At 49.9% G+C, this 26,249-nt stretch overlaps 9 protein-coding genes across 9 annotated transcripts; 4 read left to right on the forward strand and 5 right to left on the reverse strand.

Annotated features, from left to right (window-relative positions):
- Positions 1-38: 38 nt before the first annotated feature.
- Positions 39-3,956, reverse strand: BBA_08696 (trichodiene synthase; the record flags this gene model as incomplete). Its single annotated transcript, XM_008603793.1, has 5 exons — positions 39-465; positions 546-1,546; positions 1,620-1,918; positions 2,796-3,362; positions 3,482-3,956. The coding sequence occupies 5 exons, from the start codon at positions 3,954-3,956 to the stop codon at positions 39-41; spliced, it is 2,769 nt and encodes a 922-aa protein (XP_008602015.1).
- A 1,209-nt stretch (positions 3,957-5,165) lies between these two features.
- On the forward strand, positions 5,166-6,542 carry BBA_08697 (trichothecene 3-O-acetyltransferase, putative; the record flags this gene model as incomplete). The annotated part of the gene is made up of 1 exon (XM_008603794.1): positions 5,166-6,542. The coding sequence occupies one exon, from the start codon at positions 5,166-5,168 to the stop codon at positions 6,540-6,542; it is 1,377 nt and encodes a 458-aa protein (XP_008602016.1).
- Positions 6,543-6,897: 355 nt separating this feature from the next.
- BBA_08698 (Cytochrome P450 CYP58A3) lies at positions 6,898-8,744 on the reverse strand (the record flags this gene model as incomplete). Its single annotated transcript, XM_008603795.1, has 4 exons — positions 6,898-7,096; positions 7,181-7,347; positions 7,424-8,388; positions 8,495-8,744. The coding sequence occupies 4 exons, from the start codon at positions 8,742-8,744 to the stop codon at positions 6,898-6,900; spliced, it is 1,581 nt and encodes a 526-aa protein (XP_008602017.1).
- A 1,422-nt stretch (positions 8,745-10,166) lies between these two features.
- On the reverse strand, positions 10,167-12,779 carry BBA_08699 (nonribosomal peptide synthase, putative; the record flags this gene model as incomplete). The annotated part of the gene is made up of 2 exons (XM_008603796.1): positions 10,167-12,525; positions 12,583-12,779. The coding sequence occupies 2 exons, from the start codon at positions 12,777-12,779 to the stop codon at positions 10,167-10,169; spliced, it is 2,556 nt and encodes an 851-aa protein (XP_008602018.1).
- A 1,511-nt stretch (positions 12,780-14,290) lies between these two features.
- On the forward strand, positions 14,291-15,523 carry BBA_08700 (lipase 2; the record flags this gene model as incomplete). The annotated part of the gene is made up of 4 exons (XM_008603797.1): positions 14,291-14,353; positions 14,460-14,816; positions 14,891-15,167; positions 15,240-15,523. 4 exons carry the CDS (start codon positions 14,291-14,293, stop codon positions 15,521-15,523), a joined length of 981 nt encoding a protein of 326 aa, XP_008602019.1.
- A 673-nt stretch (positions 15,524-16,196) lies between these two features.
- On the forward strand, positions 16,197-17,852 carry BBA_08701 (nonribosomal peptide synthase; the record flags this gene model as incomplete). The annotated part of the gene is made up of 1 exon (XM_008603798.1): positions 16,197-17,852. One exon carries the CDS (start codon positions 16,197-16,199, stop codon positions 17,850-17,852), a length of 1,656 nt encoding a protein of 551 aa, XP_008602020.1.
- A 753-nt stretch (positions 17,853-18,605) lies between these two features.
- Positions 18,606-19,772, forward strand: BBA_08702 (uncharacterized protein; the record flags this gene model as incomplete). Its single annotated transcript, XM_008603799.1, has 2 exons — positions 18,606-18,790; positions 18,878-19,772. 2 exons carry the CDS (start codon positions 18,606-18,608, stop codon positions 19,770-19,772), a joined length of 1,080 nt encoding a protein of 359 aa, XP_008602021.1.
- Positions 19,773-20,317: 545 nt separating this feature from the next.
- Positions 20,318-22,042, reverse strand: BBA_08703 (uncharacterized protein; the record flags this gene model as incomplete). Its single annotated transcript, XM_008603800.1, has 3 exons — positions 20,318-21,280; positions 21,401-21,637; positions 21,797-22,042. The coding sequence occupies 3 exons, from the start codon at positions 22,040-22,042 to the stop codon at positions 20,318-20,320; spliced, it is 1,446 nt and encodes a 481-aa protein (XP_008602022.1).
- A 1,809-nt stretch (positions 22,043-23,851) lies between these two features.
- BBA_08704 (15-O-acetyltransferase Tri3) lies at positions 23,852-25,677 on the reverse strand (the record flags this gene model as incomplete). Its single annotated transcript, XM_008603801.1, has 3 exons — positions 23,852-23,999; positions 24,343-24,821; positions 24,880-25,677. The coding sequence occupies 3 exons, from the start codon at positions 25,675-25,677 to the stop codon at positions 23,852-23,854; spliced, it is 1,425 nt and encodes a 474-aa protein (XP_008602023.1).
- Positions 25,678-26,249: the final 572 nt, after the last annotated feature.

The raw sequence follows: 26,249 nt of genomic DNA on the forward strand, positions 1-26,249 counted from the left end.
TCATTCATATCCAATGACCAATTCAATGCTTGCTGATCCTACCCAGTCCTTGTAAACACGACAATACCGTCACCAGGATTGTTAGACCCTTGCGCAGTATTGAGTTCCATGACCATCGGTTTGCCATTGACTCCCGCGACAAAACGAGCAGCGAAGAAGCGACTCGTGTACGGACTACCACCTTCAGTGACTGCTTTCATAAGCCAATAATTGCCTGATATGTGCTCCAGCACAAATGTATGTCTCAAAGTTGCATGTGGTCGAGGTCCGATAAGAATTGTCTTGCCACTATCATGGCCGTCATTGGCCGTGGTAAATGTGACGCCGCCCCAGCCCTCGTTGTAATAGCTGCCAACGAGCTGATCTGTGTTGAATGTTGACGGCAATGGGGGATCAGGGTGATCTGGGAACAAGGTATTGATGGCTTTGTCTCTTGTCATGACTTCATCTCTGCTTTTCATTGATCTGCATCTCTAGCGTCAGCACAGTCGCATGACTGCTACATGCCTGTAATTTAAACAAGTTAGGTGGAGTGATTGACCTACATTTCTCGAATATTGATCCTTTCATCAGTTGCAATTCCAAGCTTGTCCTCGATCAAGCGGTAGATGACATCAAGCTGCTGCCAGTTCGATGTCATGGCTGTGTTCCCAAATGTCGCCACGCCGAATCTGATCTCGGGCAGCCATGCAAGGTGTGTTCCGTAGGCGTGCATACCTCCTGGATGAAAGAAGACCGTTTTGCCGTGGATCGTAGTGCGCAAGCATCCAAGTCCATAGAGCGTCGTTGCCATTTTGTCTCCTGTCATACCTCCATTTTCGTCGAGCACAATTCTTGGCTTCTGCATATCGCGATGTGTCTCCTCCGACAACGGTACAGTATTATAAAGCAGACATCTAAGCCATTTCACGTAGTCCTTGGCGTTTGAGATGACTGCGCCAGCGGCACTGAAAGCTGTAACGTTCATGTAGTCTACAGACGTGTAGTTGCCTGTCGCCTCATCCCATACATAGCCGGCCGCCAGGCGCTGCGGCGCCTGAAGTGCGTCAACCAGATTAAAGTACGTGGAATCCATCCCTAGCGGTGCCCAGAGGATGTCGCGTAGCGCGTGGCCTAGCCATTGGCCCGTGACTGTTTCGAGGACATGGCCGAGCGCAATATACATGTAGTTGGAGTAGGACCACTGGACACGTGGCTCAGCGGTCATGGCAAGGTTTCGTAGGTTGCGCGTCACATCTCGCAGTAGCAGCCGCTTGCCGTCACGGACGCGCAGCAGACCAAAGTCGTGGCGACCCAGGCCGCTGCGATGGCTGACGATGTCGTTGAGCGTGACGTGCGCCGTCGCCCACTCGTCCTGCATGACAAAGTCGTCGCGGATTATGGACGACACTGGCGTCTCCCAGCCATGGGGGAAGCTTGCGCTATGGTTGCCCGAGTGGATGAGGTGCGACAGCAGTGCTGCGACCTGCGACTTTGTTGTCGACGCGCCGTACCAAAGGGTGTCGGCAGTAGCAGGAACCTCGGGTATCACTGCGTATCCATAACCCTGAAAATGTGAATTTACCACAGTCAGATTGCTCTTAATCACATATAGGTAGACTCGACAGCTTTCATCTCACCTCGGCGTAGGCGTTGTCTCCGTCAACCACGCCTACCGACATGCCTGGGACATGCCATACATCCAAAGACTCTTGCACATATCTGGTAAAGTCTTCATTCAATGGTAGTCGTGGAATGTCATTCACTTTTTCGAAAGGCTTTTGATCGCTGCTGGCAATCACTTCTTGAGCTTGGGCCACGATAATGGCTGTCACGGCGAGTGCGCGCCGAACCCGAAGAAGTGCCATCTTACCGATACCGTCAGCGGGTTGAAGCTCAATATTTACCCTGCCGTTATTCTCTCGAGGCGTAGCAATGACTGAAATGTGTTGTTACTGATCTGCGCTCGCAATGGGATGCTGGATATATTGAGAATAATGTAGGGCAGTATTTAGCTTTGCTCAGCTGTCGCGACCCGTCAATTAATCATGCGACAAGTAGTGAATGTCTCACTTCAAAATGTTTATTAATCATTTGCCGAAACCCTTCTTCAATCCATTTTAGATGCAGCCCCTCGTAATGACACTCAGGGGTGCTTTCGGTACCAAGATCGAGACCGACAAGTCAACTTCGGCATTACTTGTTCGGCGCAAAAACGTGGGATGTAGACAATTGCACAGATACTAATAAGGATGTCTAGCTCAGCGCATTTTGTAGCTATGCGGGTACTATCAATACACACTAGAAAATGCGACGCGCCACACTTTTATAGCGCCTATACCCCCTTATATCACAGCAGGTATGCTATGCTCAACGAAAATCAACCCTTCTCCGCTAGTTCATGGTTATTTTGCCAAGTAAAAATTACAGCGCCGACCAGGTGACGCTAAACATAACTACTTGATCATCACATAATAGGATAGCTCATTTTTGACTGCATTATTCAATTCTAGTTTTAGTTCAGATCGTCCGACGATAGGGGTGCAAATGTGATAACAAGCAGACATGGTCATTCATTCACTCACAAGTCAAGAATCGAAAACTTGGACTGAAACATCGCAAATACAGAAAAACAAAAACAGAAACAAAATGGAACAAGAAGACATGTAGGCACTAGACGAGGCCGAAAAGTTCCGTGGGCAGATTAATGCTTGTCAGGGCAAGCAAAACACCGCACAAAAGCAGCCCATTCATCCAGGGAATAAATGAAAAGATTCCCTGAGAAAAAGTCTTGCCCGTAGACATGATCTTATTACCGCGTTTCTTGGCTGCTTTCTTGGCTTCAACCATGTCCAGTACGGTAAACTTTACCCACTCGGCGCTGTCGACCGCGCCAACCTCGGCAGCTTGCTCGCGAAACCTGGTAAAGGTACGGGCATCTTCACCCTCCATCGTCTTGGCTTTGTGGTAGACTTCGCTCATCCTGTAGCGTGCATCACACAGGTGCCAGGTGACGTAGCCGTGCATAAAGAGGGTGATTGTTTCCTTCAGCTGCGGATCCTTGTCGACAAAGACGGCCATCATCTGCTTGGATGACAGCAGCGTCTCTTGAATCAGCTTCTCCAGAGCCTCCTCAAGGCTGATGCCAAAACTGGCGGCGTAGTTGTTTACAAGACTAGTCTGGTCGCGGGGCTCGTCAAACTCTTTGTAAAAGGAGAGCAGGTCATTGACCCAGACCATCCAGTTCTCCATTTGCGCAACGGCCGAGGTGATCTCGCGGAAGAGCTTCTGCTCGTCAAACTTGTCCTTGGGCCATAGGGAGGCTCCGACACAGTGACCGAGACCGTTCATGCGGCGAAGGAAATCCGGGTAATCGTAGGAGCCTTGATAGCCGTGAAAATTGTATTGTTCAATCCAGCACCCCTCGAAAACTTGTCAAGTCCTGTTAGTTGCCTACTCATATTCACACAGTCTGCATTTTGACTGGAATGGGAGAACCTACAGTCAAGGGTACTCCGAATCAGGTTGAGTGAGCAAAAAGGCCCAAAGTGTCGAAGGACATTGGGAAAGTGCTCGTTAACCAGCACCCACCAGGGGTGGCTCTGCGGACGCCCAGCCTGCAAGTCGTCAAAGTAGGTGAGCATATGCGTGTGAGGGTCGTTATGGCTGTCGTCTAGGACGAGGGTATAGGTGTAATGGATGCTGAGGTCTGCCATGAGCTCCTTGGAAACCTTGGCCCAACTGTAGACGACCATGCCCACAATCGTCTGAAGAGAGGCCTGAAGTCTCTTTGGGTCCGCATTAAGCATCGTCTGCTGGCGCTCTTGGGCAAAGTGATGGGCGGCTTTTTCGTAAGCATAGCGGAGATTCTCGATGCGTTCTTCGTGCGTGTAGTTGCAGTCCTGATACTCAATGTACTCGAGAAGACGCACAGCGGCGCCGAGAAAGTTGGCCAGAGGGAACTCGGTGTCGGGCATGTTAATTGGGGTTGTAAAGAAGTGTGAGGTCTTGTTTTGGAAAGTGAGAGAGTTCACTTGAGAACAGGCTTAGTATGGTGTTGAGTAGAGAAAAGAGGGATGTACGCATAATCTGCATTTTATGTGTATATGTTTGCAGATATGTGTATAATATAGAAACCTGTGCGTGGGTTTAGTCATGTAAGTAACAAAAAAGTTCAATGTTGCCCCTTGCCCGTGTGTCCAACACTGCTCAAAAGCTCCAGCTGCGTGCTCGCCTCTTTGCTTGATGCAACCGCCACATCACCAAACTAATGCGGCTGCGTGGGCTGTTACAAAACTTGAGGGGCCAAAGAATAAAACCGAGACATAAACAGATGGGAACCAAATACCCCGTTAGTCACAGTGTGCCTGATACCTACGTGGCCAAGTTGTATTCGTATGCCAACCAGTCCCGGCAGGCTGCCTGTGGCGTTGATGCTACAGAAAGTTGTTGGGGGTCGATTTTTCAAGCGCATACTCGACAATGTACAAGTGATGTAGGATCAATTTCCTACATTAGAAATCGTGTGTTTGGTGCCATCAGGCTGGTGCTGATAGGCTGGCGAGCGGAGTGGTGCTCGTGGGCTAGTGCGCGTAGGCTGGTCCTTGAAGGCTGCTGCTCGCGGGCTGGCTCGTAGAGGCTGGCTCGCTGGACTTGTGACTGATATCGTCAAACAAGACTATGGCTCGAAGGCCCTGAATCTGATGGCGTTGCTACTATTTGTGACGGATCAAGTGTGTCTTGGTTGAGTTGTGTGGGCCATTTGGCCACGGGCCACAGGCCGAGCAACAAGGAGGCCTGTGTCTTCCACTAAATATTGCTGATGAGCCTATACCCTTTAGGGGTTAACTCCCGCTATAACAGGCAGTTTTAAGAAACACCCAGCTGCTACAGTGGGGATGAGAAGCGGCTAAAAGGGGCTAACTACGGTGCGGATGTAAGCGCTCAATAGTAAGAACATTTCTCTATTCTATTTGGAGCGGAGATCCCTAGGAACGATGGGAGGTGTTGTGGTATAAAATGGTATTGGTGCTACAAAAAGTGCGGTGAACATGATCCCGTGACTGCGCGTCTTGCTGGGCTTGAACGCGGGGGAAAAAAAACTTGGCCCAAGTTCCATGAAACGTCATCTCTGAGCCAACGATAAACAAGAAGAACTATCATCAGTCACCAGCACGAGCGAAATAATGGCGTTCAAAGACACATTTCCTGAAGGAGTAGACATGGAAGTGGAAATTCTTGGTCAGCAACCAGCGCTGCAGGTCTATACGCAGCTGAGCTCCGTCTTCCGGCTTGACGCGGATGCGCAAGTCGAAGATATTCTAAGCACATTACGAAAAGGCCTTGTCCAGCTTGCCAAGGACTTTCCCTGGCTCGCTGGTCAGATTATCCACGAGCGCATCGGCCACGACAGCTCTGGTGTCTTCAAGATTAAGCCCTTCGAGGTCACCCCGCGCCTCACCGTCAAAGACGCTCGTCGAGATGGTTCCATGCCGTCGATGGAAGAAATGGCGGCTGCCGGCTTCCCCATGTCCATGTTTGACGAGACCAAAATTGCACCGCGCATGACCATTCCTGGCGGCCCTGGCGAGACCGCAAACGACCCAGAGCCAGTATTGCTCTTTCAAGTAACGCTGGCTCCTGGCGCGCTTATCCTCACGTCCGCCACAGTTCACCGTGCCATCGATATAATTGGGCAGGCGCAGATCTTGCACTGGCTGTCCCAGGCGTGCCACGGTATTCCATTTACCGAGGAAGACAAGACGGTGGGCAACATGGAGCGAAAAGCCCTGATTCCGTTGATTCAAGGCTCAGACGACCTCGAGAGCGAGTTTCGTACCCTGTGGATCACGCCTACCACTCCGCCAGCCAAGAACAACGACCCGGCGCCACCTTGCAGTTGGGCCACCATTCGTGTGAGCCCAGATGCACTAGTCAAACTCAAAGCAGACGCGACAAAGACGGTGACCGAGGGCTTCATTTCGACCGACGACGCGCTGACGGCTCTGGTCTGGCAAGCGATCATGCGAGCTCGTCAGCATCGGGTACCCCAAGACAGAGTGGTGAGGATGACGCGCGCCGTCGATGTTCGCTCCCATTGCAATCTCTCCAGCAAGTATCCTGGCTTGATGCAGAGTCAGAGCCTAAACAGCTACCCTATTCAAGAACTTGTGGACGCGCCGCTAGGCGAGATCGCGTCGCGTCTGCGCCTGGCGCTCGACCCAGCCAAGACGCTGCGCGAGCTCAGCGGCCTGGCAACGATGCTCGAGCGTGATGCAGACAAGACGCGGTACTCGTTTGTTGCCTCGACGGATTCTGCGATTGATATTAACCTGAGCTCGTGGGTCAAGGTGGACTGCTACGACGATGACTTCAATTTTGGCCTAGGCAAGCCCGTCACCGTCGTTCGCCCGCACTTCGCCCCCTACGAGGGCCTCATCTACATGATGCCTCGCTCTGTAGAGGATGGTATAACCATAACAATCTGTTTGCGTGATGTTGAGATTGAGAAGCTCAAGACGGACGATAGATTGACCACCTATGCAAAGTTTGTGGATAATTAGCGATCAACGTCGCGCCTGCCCCGCAACAGTTGATTTACATACATAGAATCTAGCATAGCACAATTCATGACCATTCATCATGTTTTCTGTAGTTGAACATGGCGATCTTCGACGTCGTCTGGGTCACGTAAGTAATTGATCAATGGTGTAAAGAGACATGAGAGTGAGCAAGTAGTAAGCTTGGCAACGTTTTCAGAAACAAGACAAGAAAGACCGACTACGTTACTGGCCTCTTAGCTATCCCGAATTTGACATTACTTCCTTTCATTCTTCCGTTGCAAGAGCCCCCAGGGACAGCGTAGGTCAATGCGTCTGAATACCTTCCATGTCGCACGCAGTCAAGTCTCCAGCCCGACTAGAATGTGGCGATATTCTTGCGGCAAACCTTGACACGAATTTCTCCTAGAAACTCCTTCTTTCCGGGAATGGCCTTGGGGTACCCAACAATACGGGCGTGCGTGATATCGACGTCGGCCAGCGTGGTGTCGAACAGTTCAAAGTCGTATTGGCGGACCACGCGCGAGAGAGTCAAGTACATTTCGGCAAAAGACATGCTAAAATGGCGATCGTGGTTAGTTGCCTTCCGCATCAAAGGAAATGGGGCAACGAGAAGAAGATCCGGGGAGGAGGATACTCACTTGAAACCAATGCACATTCTGCTGCCCCCCGAAAAATTGGTCACAAACTTTGTGAGGTTCACGCCCTCTTTAGCAGCTTTGATGAAGCGTTCGGGGTCAAACTTTTTGTAGTCGGGAAAGATACTCTCGTTGGAGTGCATGAAGTAGGTAGACTGGCTGACGGGCGTCTGCAGGTTGTCGTTAGCTTTGAAATGCGTCATTGCAGAAGAAAAAGATTTTCAAAAAAGTAAAGATGGTTCTTACTCCGACAGGAATGGTATACTCGCCGTAAACAAGCTCCTGTTCAGTGGCCACGCGGGAGGAACGGCTGATGGGTCCGAACGTAAGTCGAAGCCCTTCATGGATCACCGCGGTCAGGTAGGGCAGGTTTTCGAGTGCCGGAAGTGAGTGCTTGTAGTCCTCCGAGGGCGGCAAGGTTTCAAGCTCGGCACGCAGTCGTGCAAGGCACTCTGGATGTGTCAGGAGGTAGAACATGGTGACACACATGGTCCTCGAGGTAGTCTCGGTTCCAGCAAACAAGACAACGGTGCCTTCGTCCAGCATACGATCCACGGTCCTCTCGTGTGGCGGAATGTGCGGGTTTGCCAGGGCGCCAACCAGGACCGACGACTTGCTTTCGGATGTTTGGCTAGCGACAAACTCATCTGCGCCTTTTACTTTGATCTCATCGCGCATAACCAGCAAATCGGCAACGGCTGGAATGACCATACGAATGCAGCCATACGGGAGTCTCTTCAAAGTAGTAACAATAATAGGTAGGAAGCGCGCCAGATGATAAACCTTGGTCAGACCGAGGAAGCCGTCTCTCACGACAAAGTGGAAGTCGGGGATGCTGAGATAATCCTGGTGCTTGCCGTAGAAGCGAGAACTAATGACATCGGCCGTGAGTGCGCAAAAGACACCGTCCAAGCTCAGAATCTTGTTTTCGTCGAGATGCTCGTCGATACGAGTAAAGGCCTTGGAGACACGCTCGTGGACGGTGGGCTCCAAGGCGGCAATGGCGCGCTTGGCAAAGTAGCTGTTCAGGTAGCCGCGGCGCGCACGATGGTGATCGTGCTCAACGGTTCCGGCCATGGCATTGGGGACATCAAAGGCTCCGACAGTGTCGGGATCCTTGTTTGTCTTGCGGCTGCCGGCGGTATAGATTGTGTGATAAAATTCAGGGTCTCGAATGTGGATTTCACGAGCATTCACACGAATGATGGGGCCTTGAGAGAGTCAGCCATTCAACAGTCACTCATGAGTCACGGCTGGGATGGTTCATCCGCAATGTAGGGATGTGTTAAAGCATTGAGCGGATGGTTGTTGCCTTACCGAATTTCTGGTGCATCTTTTCAATCTCCCAAAGATACTGACCATCTCTGATCACCTCGTGATAGAACTCCAGATAGGGCCCAATGACGGCCCATTTTGAGCCGGGAATATGGCGTAATGGGTGCAGGTAAATGTTGTAGAAGCAAGTGTAAATAAAGTAGACTACGAAGCCGCCGAAAATGGCAGCGGCAGCTGCAATTTGGGGAGCCCTCTGCGCAAATTCAACCAAATGCAACATGATGCGGTTCATGATGAAAAGGCTCAAAAGAGACTGTGGTCGGGGTGAGGAGATGTCGATGGAAAAGGAATAAATTTGCCCTGAGGGGGGGGGATGGAGGTTATAATAACATCGTAGTTGTGGTTAATAAATAGATCTTTCACATAATAAGTTACTCTGTATATATCACAGACAGCCACACTCCTACTCTGCAATGATGCCAATGTCGTGTTGCTGCATAGTGTATCGTCTTGAGCTGAAGGACATAGCTCTAGGCAGTAGAAGCCGATCGACACGACTGACCGACTCGCAAAACATTTTTAAACTCTATTAGATGCAGAAACATCGCATTTTGAATCTTCTGCATCGCCTGCCGTAACCTGCATACCGAGTGCGCACCGAGACATGGCAGACGTTTATCCTCCGTCCGCATGTAATATAGTCGCCACAGGGTTACTCTGGCAGTAGCATCGGTTCAATAGCTGCCACAATAATGCACGTCAATGAGTATAGCAGCGCTGATATTATCATCATATATGTGCACTTGGGGTACTTCGCTGGATCTTCGAAGCGCTGTCTGCCTTTGTGCCTCAGAACCCCGGATTCTCCTAACCAGAGTCTAAATATATAAAGGAGGATGAGGAAGCGAAGCAGGGTAAAATTAGGCATTGCTCCAGCATTGAAGATGGAGACAGCATTTGCCAAAATCCTAGGCGCAATCTTCTGCTGTTGGATGATCTCATATCTCATTGACCTTTTGGGTCTGGTCTCCCACGACGAGTTTGACATGCTCCGAGAAGCAGTTCCCACACGTCGCCGTAAGCATTTTTTTTTCACTCGCAATTGCAATTTGTCCCTGGTTTTGCTCTTATTTTGTCTGCCCTCCTTTTTTTTTCTTGGTTCAAGTCATTAATATCGCATAGGTCTACCTCATAGATCAGACTTGAAGGGACGTGCGGGTAGAAATACCCACGGCGCTGAGCGTCCGAGAGACTTTGCATGGCTGCTTTCAGGAATTAGATTCGCGATTAAGAAACTTCGCTCGATCGCCAAAGTTTAGTATAACTTGTTTTCAGGCAAGAAATATGCTAGTTCGTGTACAATGAATTTTGAGTAAATGTTTACAGCTTTGAGTATATCGGTCGTCTGTTGAACAGAAAACGTTGTACGTCTTGTATTGTGCATTGCTCAACAATAATGATGCCACAAACAGCTCAACCGTTTTACAATCGGCCTTGGAGCGATGAATACCTGGCCCGGCTATTATGACGCTTTCATGGTAGAAGCAGTAAATCTGGACCGATAAATGACATTTTTACTCACTTTTGGGTCAGAAGCTCTTAAGTCAATGAATTATAATCAATATCCTGAATGCTTTTTGAAGGCAGGAATTTTGGACCACAGGCTCGCGTAGTAATGTATCCGCAGTGCCATTGTAATATTGACTCTCACTATTTACACTGCGGTCGCTAGTAATTGCTCCCGCGATAGCTCTGAGCCAATCTGACGAAGCCTTCGGCGGTGTATCTTGCCAGTTCCTCCCATGGGCAGCTCAGTAATGGGAACATAGGAGCTTGGAATCATGTAACTGGGCAGTGCTTGCGCAAGCTTGTCGTTAAGTCCCACCATCAGCTCCTCGACAACCGTCTCCATGCTACAGTTGCTCTCCGTTCTTGGAATAGAGATGAAAACTACGAGCATGGCATTTTGCGATCCCCGCGGTGTAATCAGCTCCACGGCAAACGGTAATGTCGTCGCTGGTGTCGTGGCCAGATGCTTCTGCACATGGTGCTCGACCTCGCCAAGTTCGACGCGCTGTCCGCGAATTTTGACCTGCTCATCTCTGCGCCCGACGAATTGCATCGTTCCATCGACGTTGTAGCGTACCAGATCACCCGTCTTGTACAGCCGCCCATGTCGGCCAACAACACCTGGCCCGCCTCTCAGCAACCAGGGCGGGTCATGAATGAACGAGGCCGATGTTTTTTCGACCTCATTCAGATATCCTTGGCCTACCAGAGGACCTTCAATCAACAGCTCGCCAACTTGGCCAACTGGAGCGAGGAGATCGTCCCTCCCCGGCTGGACAACCCAGCCACAGACACCAAATGTCTGCCCAATGTCGGGATTCTGTAGGTTTGCAGTCGATACGATTACATGCGCGCTTTTAAATGTACACTCAGAAGGGCCGTATGTGTTCTTGATGCAGACTTTGTCTATCCACTGCGAGAGCACATGGCTGTTTGGTCGCTCGCCGCTCAGCAGAATTGTCTCAAGCGGCGAATGCTCCGGCGTGATGGCCCGGAGTGTGCTCGGCGTTATGTTGATAAGGTTGACACGGTAACGTAGTAGCGTGTCGTCGATGCTGTCCAGCATCTCGTCCATTGAAGCCACACAAAGGCAGCCCCCCGCACAGAGCGTGTGCAAAACATTGGACCAAGACACGTCGAAGCTGTACGGTGAAAAGTCCAACACTCTGGACGTGGTGCGAAAGCCGAGGACATGGCCTTGGTAGTGTATAGCAGCACATACGTTTGAGTGAGAGATGCATGCTCCTTTGGGGGCACCAGTACTTCCTGAAGTGTACGTGATGAAAAGGGTTTGCGAAGGGGAAACCTGCGGCAGCTCCGAGGCACCAGCTCTTTGCCGAGCAATATGATCTCTATCAACAATACAGACATTGCGAAAGCCTAGAGATCTTGCCATGGTTTCTTGTTTCTGCGAGCAGAGAATGACTTCTCGGTCATACTTTTCCACAATGGTCTGTAGTCGAAGCAATGGATGCGCAATGTCAAGAGCAACAGAGGCGCTGCCAGTCTTCATTACCGCCAACATGGCAACTGGCGTCCACATGGACTTTTCAAAACACAAAGGTATGATGGACCCAGATTGTACTCCAAGGTCAATCAGATGGTAGGCTAGTTGCGTCGACAGCTTGTCCAGCTCGGCGTATGTCAGCTCGCCATCCCAGCCGCACACTGCTGGTGCGTGTCTTTGCCGGGCGGTATTCTCTGCAATGATGGTGTGCACGCAGTCATTGACAGCTGCTGGCACGACTGCATTCTTGCTCCAGATGTCCTGCAGGTCCCGAGGGCTAGCCATGTCCAGGTCACTCAACCTAGTGATATTGTTGGTGGGTGAGCATACGAGCTGCAGAATGTGACAAAACTGCTCAAGCATCATCTGTGCCTCTTTCTCATGAACAATGGACGAGTCAAATTCCATGTTACACCGTACTCCTTGCGCCAAAATACGGCAAGTAATGACCACGGCGTAGTTCTCGCGTGGAAAACTGCCAGCTGTGCCCATATCCTCGAATTCGGATGCGAACACGTCACTCGAATACCGTTCCACATCTTGTGCTAATGGAACCCCGATGAGAGACTGGAACCGTGATGCCTTGTCTGCCTCAGCGCTTAGTTGTCGAATTCTCTTCAGCCCTAACTGTGCAAATGGTACCAGGTCGGCGGCCTGCCGCTGCATTTGCTGGCGCACCTCGCTGATCGTGGACTGCCAGTCAATGGAGGCCCAAATAGGAACAGTCGATGTCGTCGGGCCGGCAATTCGATCAATCTCCTCCATCGCCGCCTGTCTACCGGTGACTTGGGCGCCGAACAATACCTCCTCTGAATCGGTATAACGTGCCGTCAGCATTGCCCAGGCCATCCATACCGTGGCCGACGCGGCGCTGTCGCCCTTGCCAAGCTCCAGCGGGCCGGTGATGTATTGTTGCAGAGATTTGTCCGGGCGCACTTGTGCCGCAGCACCTGATGCTACATGCGGGAATGGGGCAGCTTTGGCGCCGCTTAGCTTCCTTTCCCAAAACATAGTAGCTCGTCTTTCGTCAAGGGTTTCACAAAACCTTACGTACAGCTGAAACGGCAATGAACTGGCCCGCTCCAGACCTGAGTACGTCTGGTCTATCTCGCGGAGGTGCTGACGCAGTGAAGTGTCGTCATGGATGGCGGGATGTAGCGCCCAGATGAAGTAGTTGTCGCCATGTTCGTCTTTTTCGACAAAGCCACATCGGCTCAAAGGTGTACCCGTGTCGTCCATGGCCATGGCCATCTCGTCCCCATCAATGCATTCTTCTGGAGATATCTTCTTGATCCATGACACAGGTTGGCGTACCACAACATTCACGGCACCGCGGCTGGGGAGCTCTATGATCCGCGTTCGCAGCACTGGCGTCGAGTCGATGACCGCTTCAACGGCAGCTCGGAAGCGTGCGTCATTGACTGTTTGCCGCAACTTCCACTGATAACGGGACAAACAGTTCTTTCTGACAAGAGTCGCCGAAGCTAGGCACTCTTGTTGCCATGGCGTGCAAGGAAAGACGTCTTCCACGCAGCTGGAGTCAACGCTGCATAGCAACGCGGCCAACTCTGCTATTAGATCATCTGCGTCAAGTCCGGATCGTGGCAATGAGTATCTTGAAGCCATGTTCAACCGGATATTTCTTTTGTTACCGAACACTGTATGAAGCAGCGGCACAGCGAGAGCCAAAATCTTATGAGGAGGAGATGTATGAAATCTTTATATATGTGAAGAAGTGGCAATAATGTATAGCTTTGGCATTAATATGTCATTATTATGAGTGGCGTCATCTGGCATTTCGAAGACCTCAAAATTCCGGCACTCGTCTGCGACAGTAACTAGCTCAATCGAACGGTTGGATGTGGCTGCGTACGGTGGCGACGGGAGAGGCATTCTTATCTAAAGTTCCCTCTTCGCGGTCTTTGAATTCACCTGCTTCAGCAAGATACAATTAATTGTCCAGCTGCTGTCGAGATGTAGTAGTCAATCCGCATTTGTCGCCTAGTTTTCGTTGATTTTAATCTACGAATCTAAAGAAACAACAGCCTACAGTCCTAATTCTACTAAACTACTTTTTTTTCTAATATGCTAGTGACTTTCTTAAAGGTACAAAGTATAGGTATCTCATTTTATCATAAAATAATGAAATTTTAAAGCCTATCTCTTATAAGGTCTTAAATACCTACTTATATAAGTCTAAGACTACTTTTAGGATAATTACTTTTTAATTACGTTTTTAGTCTCTTTAGTTACTAAGCTTCTGATTATTTCTTGTCTAAGTAGTACTTATAAACTTAAATATAAGATAGATTAACTTTAGTATTTTATATATAATAATTATTATAATTTAGATAGGAGTTCTTTACTTTCTTTTAACTTAAACAAATTATTTAAATAATGTTATGAAGTCTTAAAATAAAGTAAAATTAAATATTATATAATAGAAATTAATAAAAACTAGTTAACTAACTTATTTACTATTTTAGGAGAACTACTATCTATAGAATAGCTAGGTTAGATATTGATAATGTATTACTACCGGCTATAATATATTCTACGCTGTTTAAAGTAGAAACATATCATTTACTAAATTATAGAATATTGGTCATAGTTTCGATCACCTCCTAGGCTGTAAAGATGATATACTATAGTAAACACAGTGCGTAATATATAAAGATCAGCATCTCTCACTCGAAATTGTCTAGCCGGCTAGTCGCCATCTCATTAAGACTCGCAACAAGTAAAGAAATCACCAAGTCAACATGACGGCTTGGACTCGGGAAAGGCTTCTCGCTCTGGGCACACCGTCTCCTCAACTCACCAGGGTAAGTATTGTTCTAGGGAAAGAAGCAACGCGGCCTCCAAAAATGACTACAGCCATTACCTATGCTCACTGCCGTACAGGCTCTAGAATCTTGCTCGATTTTGCAGAACCAGCCAAAGAGGTTTGACCTCGATGTTCTCGCCCAACTCCGCGCCAATCTGGCTGGCAGCCGGCTACCCTTAGACTCAGCCATCCTGGAGACTGACTTGGTATGTCCCGTCCGCGATGGGACCACCATAAAACTACGATGGTATCGTCCCGCGATGCCACCAACGCCGGGTTTGCCGCTTGTCGTCCACTATCACGGCGGAGGGTACATTCTGGGCGATCTCAATACCTCAAGCCCATTTTGCCAAGCTCTTGTGCGAGACCATGGCGCCGTCGTGATTGATGTCGATTACCGATTGGCGCCTGAGCACCCTTTCCCAACCGGCAAAAATGATGCTTGGGATGCGATGGTGTGGGTATGTTGGAATGGCTACGGCTAACCAAAAGAGATGTGTAGACGAAGGTTGTCAAAAGCTAAGCTCTTCTGTAGGTTTCCAAAAACTATGCCGTCCTGGGTGCGGATCCCTCCTTGGGTTTTCTCGTCGCCGGTCTGTCGGCGGGCGGCAACATAGCTGCCTCCATGGCCCTTGTCGCACGAGATGAGAAACTTGAGCCAGCTTTGACAGGCACTTATCTCTGCGTTCCAGAGCTCGTCTCTTCCCATCAAAAGTTACCAGACAAATACCAATCGCTGTGGCTGAGTCGCGTCCAGAACAAGGCGGCTCCCATTCTAGATCAGCCTTTTCTGGATTTCATCAAAGGCAAGCGTCTTGCACTTTTGTCCTCGATTCTTGAGACATCTTGGATGAAGAAGCTAACAAGAGCCTGTTGAGTAACAGAATGCTACAAGCCAAAGCTCGAGTCGCACTATCATGCGCCGGCGCATCACCCACAAGGTCACGCCGGCCTGCCCAAGACCTATATCGATGTATGTGGGCTTGACCCCTTCCGCGATGACGGCATCATCTATGAGCAGCTACTTCAGGATGCAGAAGTGCTGACAAGAATGGACATCTATCCCGGCATGCCGCATGGCTGGTGGGTGGTGTTGCCAGAGCTAGAGGGGACCGAAGAATATCACCGCAAAAGGCGTGAGGGTTTGAAGTGGCTACTGGCAAAGTGAAATGAAGAAAGGGTCAGAACTGTGAAAAGTACGCATTACTGGATGTACTTTAAGTTCCGCGATGACTTGTTTATAGATAAATATCTACGAAACAAGAGCGCCCCACCACTACCAGGACGTCAAGACACATCAGACTCAGCACACTACTATATAATGCTAGTTTATACCTCATGCGGAAATATTATCAAGTCAATAAACGCCATGTAGTTTGGTGGCTTACGAGGCAAGAGGACGGGAACGGCTCCAACCATTGCCATATAACACGATGGGATGCAGATGCGTACGGCTTGCGCGAATTGGAACAAGGACCTCAGTTAGCCTGAAGAAACTGGTATTGCAGGACATGGAATTTGGTGGCATGAAAGTCGCATCCCCTTCTGTGGCAAAGACACTAATGTCTCAGCTGCTACCCCTCGCGCTGTAGAATTGACCATGGCGATCTCACTGGGCCACCTCCAGCTACAGTGCACCACGGGATGACATTTTATCAGCCTTGCAGGCAGAGACGGCTGCGATAAAGTGTACGGAGTACTTTGTACCAGAGTTCTATTTCCTCCTCTCATATACAGAGACTATACGCGCGAGCACGCACACATTTGTCGATGCGGCCGTAAACCCCCATTTCATTCTCTACTAATTCATCGCAACAAAGATTTGACACAAACACGACAACATGAGTTCACAAACAACAACGATATCAATTTTCCGAGAACCAAAAACCGATACAGAGCGAGTCCTTCGCGACGCCTGCAGCTTTGTTCTCCAAGTACCGGTTACCAACATCAACCTCGATCGCTCCTTTGTCGCCAATGGCGGTGACTCTATTGCAGCCATGAGAGTCAGCCCGCGTTGCCGAACGAGTCACGTCGTTGTGTCGGTCGCTAGACTTCTCACGGCAAAGTCTCTTGCCGATGTTGCAGCGCAGTCGTGCTTGGGCAATGCCAAGGTTCTTCTGTCGGGTGTGGGCGACGACGAGACATGGGCCAAAAAGGCCACTGATGAGGTCAGCTCTGAGTCCAGAATCGAGCCTTTTAGTCTCTTGAATATATCAGAAAACGAATTAAGCGACTTGCGCGCGCAAATCGCCCCGGCCCTGCGCATCCCGCCGGAGCAGGTGCGCGACATTGCGCCTACGACACACACGCAGTCCCTATGCGTCGAAGCCGCCATGCACACGCCACCGCAGGGATGCTACGTGTTCTATATCGACATACCACAGAGTATCGAGCTGAAAAAAATCACTACTTTTGCTCAGAAGCTGTGGGACAGGATCGACATGTTGAGGACCGTTTTTGTCCTGCGGCCAGAGTCGAGCCAGCTCTTGCAAGTTGTCTCGGAACAGTCTGTGGTACCGCTCGAGCTTTATACTGTCAACGACTCAAACAAGTTGGAAAGCGAGTCCAAGCGTGTTTTTGAGGAGAGCTTGAAGTCACGATTGGAGTCGGGAGCCATTTACGTCAAGTTCATGCTGCTTCACCGTCCAGATACACCTACACGACTGGCCATTCGCCTATCTCATGCTCATTACGATGGAATGAGCCTCCCCCCGATTCTAGACTGCCTTGCCGCCGAGCTTCAAGGAAAATTATGGCCAGCCATTCCCAGCTTCGTGAGCTATATTTCCCATGTCTGTGAGCAAAGCGGCAATACACTGCAGTATTGGAAGAAAGCGCTCCACGGGTCCAAGCCTCTGGCGCTACATCCTACAGGACATAGTAGTCAAATCTTGACCAGTTCGAGGGTGGTTTCATGTCCCCCCAAGCAGGCGAGCTTCACCGAAGCCAACGTGTTCCTGGCCGTATGTGCCGAAACTCTGGCCCGGCTTTACGACACCCGAGATGTGCATGTTACCCTCACAGTCTCTGGACGGGCCATGCTTTCCGCAAACCTAACCAACATTGTTGGCCCTTGCCTCAACCAGGTACCTTTGCGAGTTGTGCTACCAGAAGAGCCAAATTTCAACACGACCGTCGGTCTTGTGCGAAAGGCTCAGCTTGACATGCTCCCCGCGGAGATGGCAACGCTGCAAGACATCTACAAGGCTTGCACTGACTGGCCAGAGGGCGATCAAAAAATGTCTTACAATGTACACTTCAATGATCTTGACTCTCGGTCAATTGATTTGCTCGGCGATGGAGCGCAAGTGCCACTGCTCGTTCATGGCCCTCGTGGCGTATGGGAGCATTCTGAACAGATATGGATAATCGCTAGCCCCGTAGAGGGCACCTGGCAGATTGCACTAAGCGCTAACGCGAGCCACTGCACTGCTGATTATTTGGACAAGATTGGTGATACACTGGCTCTCGTCGCAGCTGCGGCACAAACGTAGACGCAGAAGCAGGACTGGGGAACATGGATTCGCCGCATTCCTAGACTAGCAAAAAGAACACAAATTTATCTTTTTATCTAGGCATTATAAGACAAATCATAGCTATAATTCAGTTTACGTAGTTATGTTCCATCTCCATCAGTTCAACCGGCAGGGTTGGTCAGGTCCGTCGTCTTCCGCTACTCGGTCGAAGTCGTCGTTCAGCAAGCTGCCCAATGTATAGGGTAGGATCATACGGGTCCATCAACCAACACGGAGCTGGAGTAATGAAGTAGATTTCCATATTTGTCTTGTGAGATCCGGGTATTATTCTAGTTTTTCTTTAATTAAACCTCGGCTCTTGCAGTGTGAAAGACTCTGCTCAACCAGTAGCCAAGGCTAAGAGGCTGGCGGCGATAGACGGAGAATGCCAGTGCTGCGAGTGTGGCATACCACCATTTGGAGAAGATCCGAAATTTCAAGTTCGGCATCCGGGTGTCGTAACTCCGTAGTCAGGCCTCGAAATTGTCTTACTATAAGCCTGAGGAGTGAAATCTGAGCTATGAAGTGGCTTTCTGTCTTCGCCACAAACACCTTGGAGTTGCACAAACTCATATGAATCACAGTGAACTACTGATGATTGGATCGATGGAATGCAGTTCCTGAAGAGTACTGGACGCACATAGAAAAAGCCAGGTTTTGCTCGAGCAATGTAAACTCTTATAACTGTCAAACTGCCACTGTTATGGATTGCGCAGAAACGGTATCGTCATCATGTTTCCGCAAATTGTTCTCAGCACTCTCGCTTCCCTGGGCGGCATCCTATCCTCTGCTGGCCTCGACTACGGGCTGCATCGCGCATGTCCACCTCTTTCCAAAGGAAATCTCGTCTATGATGTCTACATGGGCTATCCTGAGATTTTCCAATGGGACAAGAGACGCTGCGTTGCATATGTCGGGTGAGTATAGTCACTGCCATCAAAGATCCTTGAGTCGCATCCATCAAAAATTCATCTCGCTGACAAAAACTCTTTTTACCATCTCAGCAATCTTTATAATGCGAGTCTCAGCGTCTTTGACCCGTATCAAAACAAAGTCCTTGAAACAATCCAATTTCCAGGACTCAGCCATCCTGGAGATACAGCCGTGAAGCCGCTTCACGCCAGCGGCATTGTTCTGAGACCGAGCAACGACAGACCTAAAACTCTAGAGCTGTTGATTGACAATGGAGATGCATTCTATTCTGGCGGGGTCAACATCTCGGGACCAGACTATTTGATAAGCATGGACATTGAGACCATGACGGTGACGAACAAGCTTCATCTCAACAACGGGTTATACGCGGGCTATGCTGACGCCGAATTGGGGAGCGACGGAAATACATACGTGCTCGGTGTGTACAAGTCCAACATTCTACGCGTCACGCCTGACCGAGAGATCTCGACAATGTACGTCGAGGAGCCACTGGGGCTGCCTCGCCCGTACGGCTTCACGGGCATCACTCACATTGACGACATCATCATCAGCAACGACAATACAATTGGGCAATTTGTTCGCTTCGACACGCGCAATCCAGATGGTACGCCGCCCACCATCATCAAGCAGACACCGCACCATGGCTTCAACACGTCCAACGTGCTCACCATTCCTGAAAGGTATGACAGCACCGTCTTGTTGGCAACGGAAAACTCGACTCCCGACCACCCTGCAGGTGGAGTTGGCGTTTTCCGCTCGCAAGACAAAACATTTCGGCAGGTCGATTTCTTGGGCTTCCTCCCCAGCCGCTTGGGCAATAGTTTGGCTACGTGCGCCCAACAAATGGCCAACCGCATCTACCTGGTTTCACTACCCACCGACGGGGCCAATATAACCGTCGCCGGACACAGCAGCAAATTTATTTTCCAGGATCTTACAGACGACATTGATGCCCTGTTGATTTGAAAGGGGTGCGTTGATGAGAATATCCTGCGCCTCGCCTGTGAAAGGCCTCCATCATCCTTACAAAGAATTCTTTTTTTGTTTTTTTTTGTTCCTTTTTTTTGAAAAAAAAAAACAATGTGTGGAAAGTGCAGAGAAGGGAAAGCGAGAAATTCATTTGAAGGAATAATGTCGAATTGTCGTTATGGAGCAAGATATGGAAAACCGTAAGATGTATATGATGCAGTTACCTTGGCCTGTCCCCTAGCCTGGCCGCTAGGAAACAGCACCAGCCGCCCGCATATGTAGACCAGTCTCGCGAAGCTGCTTCAGAAGCAACTCAATGTCATGGCTTTCATGGTCTTTATTGCAGAATAGGCTTTTCGTGATGGGATTGACCACTCCCAAGGCTGACATGATCTGTGGCTCGGTTGCCTCAACGGCCCTTCCTACAGCCGTGAGCATGGCCGTTGTAATTGTGGTATTTTTACTTTTGCAGAGAGAGAGAGGAGTTAGCATATGTACCAACATCGCAAACAACACTGCGAGGGCCAAGAACATGGGCATGCCTACACCATGCCAGCAAACCTTGCTGAGGCGAGGAGCATAATGCTCGGGCCAAGGATACTGGCCAACAACCACCAACGCTTTCCAAAGCGCTTCCACTCGTGAAACTTGGTTCGCAGAGCAGCCTTCTCGCGCGGCTGATAGCAGCTCCAGTCCATGTGTACGCTTTCGAGAATGGTGTCAATGATGGAGCTCGTGTGGCCGCGACCGACGCTGGTCGAGGGGCGGTTCGGCCTACTACGCTTAGTGTTCCACTTGAGAAAGGCATTTTCGTACTCGAGATGCAGCGTCACCATGGCCATTCGGCTGCGAATAGCATCTTCGCTCATGCGCGTGTCTAGCCTGTAGACAAAGGAGTAGGCCCTCTGCAGTTTTTCATAGCCACTCAAGCTGGCCGTCTTGTTGAGTGGGGAAGAGTTGTGCCACAAGCCATGCCGACACCACCGCGCCAGATTGGCTTCCAGGAACTGGATGCTGTGGGATGAAATGCAAGTTTGGGCTATGAGCATTGCCTTGTGCACGGCGTCGTCAGAAAGCGCGCCTCGCTCTTTGGTGGGCGCTGTCTGGTGAGCTGCATCGTCCGACCTGACGGCAGCAGATGCGGCATGCATCGCATCGGTGTACTCACAGCCGGGAGACGAATAACCGACTCGTGCGTCTGGGGAGTTGTTTGCTGCATCGCCTGGCGTTGAGGCAGCAGTCCCGATCGGCGACACCGTGACGGTCGACTGACAGACTGCATCTACATCACGTTGTTGTTGTTGTTGTTGTTGTTGTTGCTGTTGTTGCTGGTGCAGCTCAGGTGCCATGGCATCAGAGCATGAAGGGGGGAGTGAGGCATCCTTGCGTTGGATACCGGGTACCGTGATGGGCTCTTGTCCAGAGCTAATGCTCGACACTGAGTAACCTGCGGCGATACCACTGAGGTCTGGTGTGAGCGTGTTTTCTAAAGTGCCTTCATCTGCCTTTTGTTCGTAGTATTAGCCTCGTGTTACAAGGCGAGTGACTGGCTGGTTGAGGGCAAAAGGGTTTGAAAGTATAGTACAGGTAGGGATGAAATATGAGACGTTGGGAGAGAGGCAAACCTGGGTCATGTCCAGACTGGCCATCGTCATGTCCATCATTTCAGCTTCGGATATATTCGAGCTGTATTCCGGGGCGGGAGAGACAAACTCGGCTGCCGTGTCATGCAGCTCGGGTAGGAATAAACCGTCATGCTCTGTCGTCGTGACCGGATTGTCGTACGTGCCTTGCGAATTAATGCTTCTCACTGGACTCAAATACGACAGGCAGGTTGGGTCTAGCGTATCAATTCTAACGGACTGTTAGAATAATTTGGCAACAGAAGCAGTAGTGTGTGCTGGTATCGGGTGGGCATGCACTCCCATCCTCACACACACATTCAAACACAGACGCACACTCAAGCACAGACACACGCCACTCTCACTCTCTCTCTCCCACACTCACACACACACACACACTGAAACATAAACATACTGTGTGGATTGTTCTTCCTCGAATATCAAGATGGGTTCAACCGTGACAGTGCCAAGGCTATGCTTGTGTTGCAAGTCGATCCTAAATGGGCTTAGGCGTTGAGCTAAGGCGTTGAGTTTGGAGGCATCCCTCTCATCGAGTAGTGTCTGCATGGCATTGATGAATCGAGCAACATTGTTGTCTGTTGTCATGACTTTGCAGGGATTCCGCGGTTTCTCCAGCCAGCTCATGATGGGGAGCCTTGCTGGCGCGGGAAGAAGATTCAGGTAAAGCAAGGAGAAACGCGAGGGTCGCTTAACAGAAAGTGAATCAGAGCAAGGGTGTAACGGAATGCAATTATTGAAATCGAGATGGCAAATCGAGATGGCAAATTAGAATCGGATAAAGGAAAAGGTGCGACTCTTACATATGAGTTTCTCAAGAATACGATATTGAATGCGGTCCGGTTTGTGATATCTGCTTGGCGCCCTCTTTATCCCAATGCTGCAGATTTGCCGTGCAACGCATACCGGATTGAGCTCCCCAACATGCTGGCGATACATGACGCTCCAGGGAAAGTAGTACGGGATACATAGACTCCGTAAACGCCTCCACTCCCGGATCTCTGTAGTTCCGGTTTTTGGGAATTATTGACTCATGAACGATGGAATTGAAAACAGCAGGTTCGATAGAATATTAGCGCTTTGCATTGTAGCGGTAGGAAGCAAAGACGGGCCATGGCGGGATATCAGTGTCTGGAACCCTTAGCTCTTCACCGAGATGCTGCGCTAATTCCCGGGCAGAATACTCAGACATGCATTTTCTTGTATGCCGTTGATAGGGGATGCCATTGCGTTATCTATGTACGGATTACGAAGAACGCGTTGCTCCTTGCTACGTAGCAGAAGCGTTCGTGGTGGTGGTGGCGGTGGCGGTGGCGGAAGCAGGGGCGCCATTGGTTCGCATCTTAGCATCTGAACACACTGTCTCACACAGCACACCCATACACAATCTTCGTATTTTGCCCGATATTATCACATCATCTCAGATGAAGCAGCCTTTATCATTTTCTCTTCACTGATTGATGGGAAGTCCAACAAAAGATTCCCATTCCATCTTTATCGGAATGTTATCCGTGATGGAGCGAAACCCCGGTGGGAATAGGTCTGAGCTGCCGCGTCCGCGACGCGCGCGCAAAAGCAGAACACTGGAGCCTGGCTGGTCTAGTGAATATAGTCTGATTAATAAACGGGAGACGGCCCCAAGTACGCGACCAGGCAGGCGCCTGCAAGCCGCCCAACTAGGACACTGAAAAGTCACGTAATCGGTAAATGTTGCGCAGGCCGCACCAGTAGAGTTTAAGATAACATTATCCGATTACCGTGCTTCATGCGCCGACGGATAATCGAGGTGAGCTGGCGCGTATGATAAGTTATCATTCCTTTTAGCTATAGTATAGCTTCACCTCGAGTATTAACAGGCCAAGTCAGCAAGAAAATGGGGGGTAAAGTCGCGAAAGCTACGACGTACATCTTCGCTTGCTTTTTATTCTGAATGGCTAAATCTCCTCTTGAGTCTTTCCTTTTCCGTATCAGGCATGGGATTATCACTGCCTGAGATAAGTCTCGTATAAGTCGTCAATGTTCATCCGCTTTTCTCAGGGTTTTATACCCCCCGATTTCCAAGTAGAAATATCCCCATTAGGCGTGTGGTGCAGCGGGTGCCCTGTCTCAGCGGTAATTAGCCTGCAGACGTGAAACCTGGATTCCCCATACGCTACACCCACTGTATACACGTGCCACACACCTACTGTCAGCAAAGGGGGAATCTTGATGTATTTATTCGGTACGTCTTGGGCCAGATGGCAGAGCCACAGGCCACAGGCCACACCGAACACCTACCTTGCCGGAAGAATGGCGGTAACCATGCACCTACAGGTGCCCGCAGCCTACTTTAAAAGTCGGCACTATATACACGCACAAGTATCGCGCCAATTAAAATACTGTATAAATGGCTAGTCAAAATACTATATATTTCCTTAGAAAAGCTCAACTACTTAATTATAGAGTCCCAGATGATTCGATAAAAGCTAGCATGAAATCGATGACGGACTTGAGAAATGCCTGTACCACTGCTTGGGTGTAGTGGGCTTCATTATAAATGATGCTCACTGTCGAGGCATCTCTCCAGCTGTCTAGTCGGACGCCCCTGAGATATTGTTAGCCACAGTGAGACTTGTCGAATCTCCGTTTTCGTAGTACAAACAAATATGGGAGGATCTGATTCACGAGAAAAACGAATTTCTCAATCGTGAAAAGAGTTTCTCCCGTTGCAGCAGAGGTTATGTCGCGGGGAAGGAACCGTTCATTAACCCCGTCGCTGATAAAAAGCTGTGAAAAATATGAGTAAGTCGGTTGATGTTTGCTGACAATTTGCTCGACAAGGTATACCGGATTTGCCGCCCCTTTTTGAAAGGGCACAGGGTTTCTGTAAAGAGCTCGTGTCAGCTGTATTCGTCATGCGCTGTCAAGGCGGCGCTGCTTCAACATACGCTTTCAAATAATTTGCTTCAAAGTTGTGCACTCTGAGGCCGAGGGCCAGTTGATACGGGTTCTTCAGCCATCGGTCGTAAGATGCCTTGACATCTCTGCACGCATGTTCCAGTGCCTCGATTTGTGTCTCCTTCGCGTCCTCGTGGCTAACGTGAATTGACTTGAGATGATCAACTCGAACGACAGCAGCGGTCTGGCACATTGGATAAAATCTGTTGGCTACTTCCTTTTCCATCCACCGCCGTCCGTCCACTGAAGTTGGTGTCACAAAAAACTCGTCGTCAGTTAGGTCGTCGGGTTTGAGCGTGTCCAGCAGAGCGAGCACGATAGCAGCTTGTGCAAGGTGCGTGATAGTGTATTCGGGACCGAGTCGGGTCTTTATGGTTTTGATAATTGCCTTGGATTTCTCGGCGCTGAGTGTGATGAGCTCGCAACGTGGAAATCCGAGCCCGGGAGTAAAAGGAAGACCTCGGCTGCCCTGGAGCAGCATTTATTAGCTTGGGTTCACATGCAAGCAGAGGAAAGACAGACTATACATAATTACCGACAAGCGCAGCCGTATACTCTTTGCACTTGTCATCAAACTCTGTTCCCAAGGCTTCAACATCAAGACACAAGCAATCGAAGATGGCTGGGCTAAGATTCTTGACCTCTTCTCCCCAATCGAACGTTGGCGGCTGCTGTCCGGTCGGACAGCCGAGCAAGTCATTTAAGCTGCGGAAAAGCTCTCCGACAAACATTCGGGAGCTGATGCCGTCCCAAAATAGATGGTTACTGTGAATCAGGACATCAACACAAGCCCTCGCTGGAATTTCGGCGTCCTGATGCTCAATGTTGGCAATCAAAAACACCTCAAAAGACTTGGATGGTGTGGTGCAATTACTCGCAGACCTTTCCTCCTCCAACTCGGCCCAGACATCGTATGCGCTTTTCGCCGTTAATCGGACGTGGACGCAGTTTTTCGCCCAGGCAAGGGCGACCTTGTCGCTTTCAGGCGGTTCGTAGGAAATGATGGCTGGCACCTGATCATCCCACGACACAGTAGCCGCGCACTCGGGGTGCTGAAAGCGAGCGGTGAGCAGAGCCAGCTCAAACTTTTCCTTCAAATGCGACAGCGTGAGGACCGTCGAGGAAGCTGTCGATGCCACTGATGACTGAAGAGTGGCAACCATGTACAAATCATATTGACCCTTTGAGTTTTGCGCTTCCAGCCCGACAATTGCCTCGGCTCCGACGCTCCGACGCTGAACGCGGCGCGGCTTGGTTTTGACAGTCTGCCATCTATGCGCCTCTGGTGTCAAAGGTGGGAGCTGCGGCGGCCCTGAGACAGTCATTGCTTGTCAGTTGCCGAGTGAATATTCTGAGCAATAAAGGTACGAAGAATACAGGGGGGCAAAAATTATTTTCAAGATATATCAAAGCTGCTACAGTACGCTCTATATATGTGTTCTATGTTGTTGAGCCTACGGCGAGTTCGAATACTCAATCAAGACTCGAGATGATGGGTGAAATGTCACCAGTTTACTACCAACTTTCATGTCTTAAGCCTGGTCGGCTATTTTCCCACAGATACGGGGTGTTTCTTCGCTGCTGCATAGGCGGCCTTGTTCCACATGCAATGCCGTACAAAAAGCCGGACTGAAGGAAGTCAGGCAAACATTACTGCTGGGTACAATTTATTGTTTATGCAGATGAGGGGCTGATGGGGCTCATCGGTGATCTGCAGTCCCCAAAAAATTCTCCGATGCGACAGGCGTGCTCTGTTGCTTTTTTTGTAGCTGAAAGTCAAGCACTGTCTCAAGAGTGGGCGGGTGTCACGTTTATACCGAGACATCACAGGCCTGCCTTGGACGCTGCATCGGCATCTAGCTTCCCGAAAGCAAAAAAGAAATCTTTTGCCGATCGA

Source organism: Beauveria bassiana (genome assembly GCF_000280675.1).
Source record: "Beauveria bassiana ARSEF 2860 unplaced genomic scaffold BBA_S00038, whole genome shotgun sequence".
Classification (NCBI taxonomy): domain Eukaryota; kingdom Fungi; phylum Ascomycota; class Sordariomycetes; order Hypocreales; family Cordycipitaceae; genus Beauveria; species Beauveria bassiana.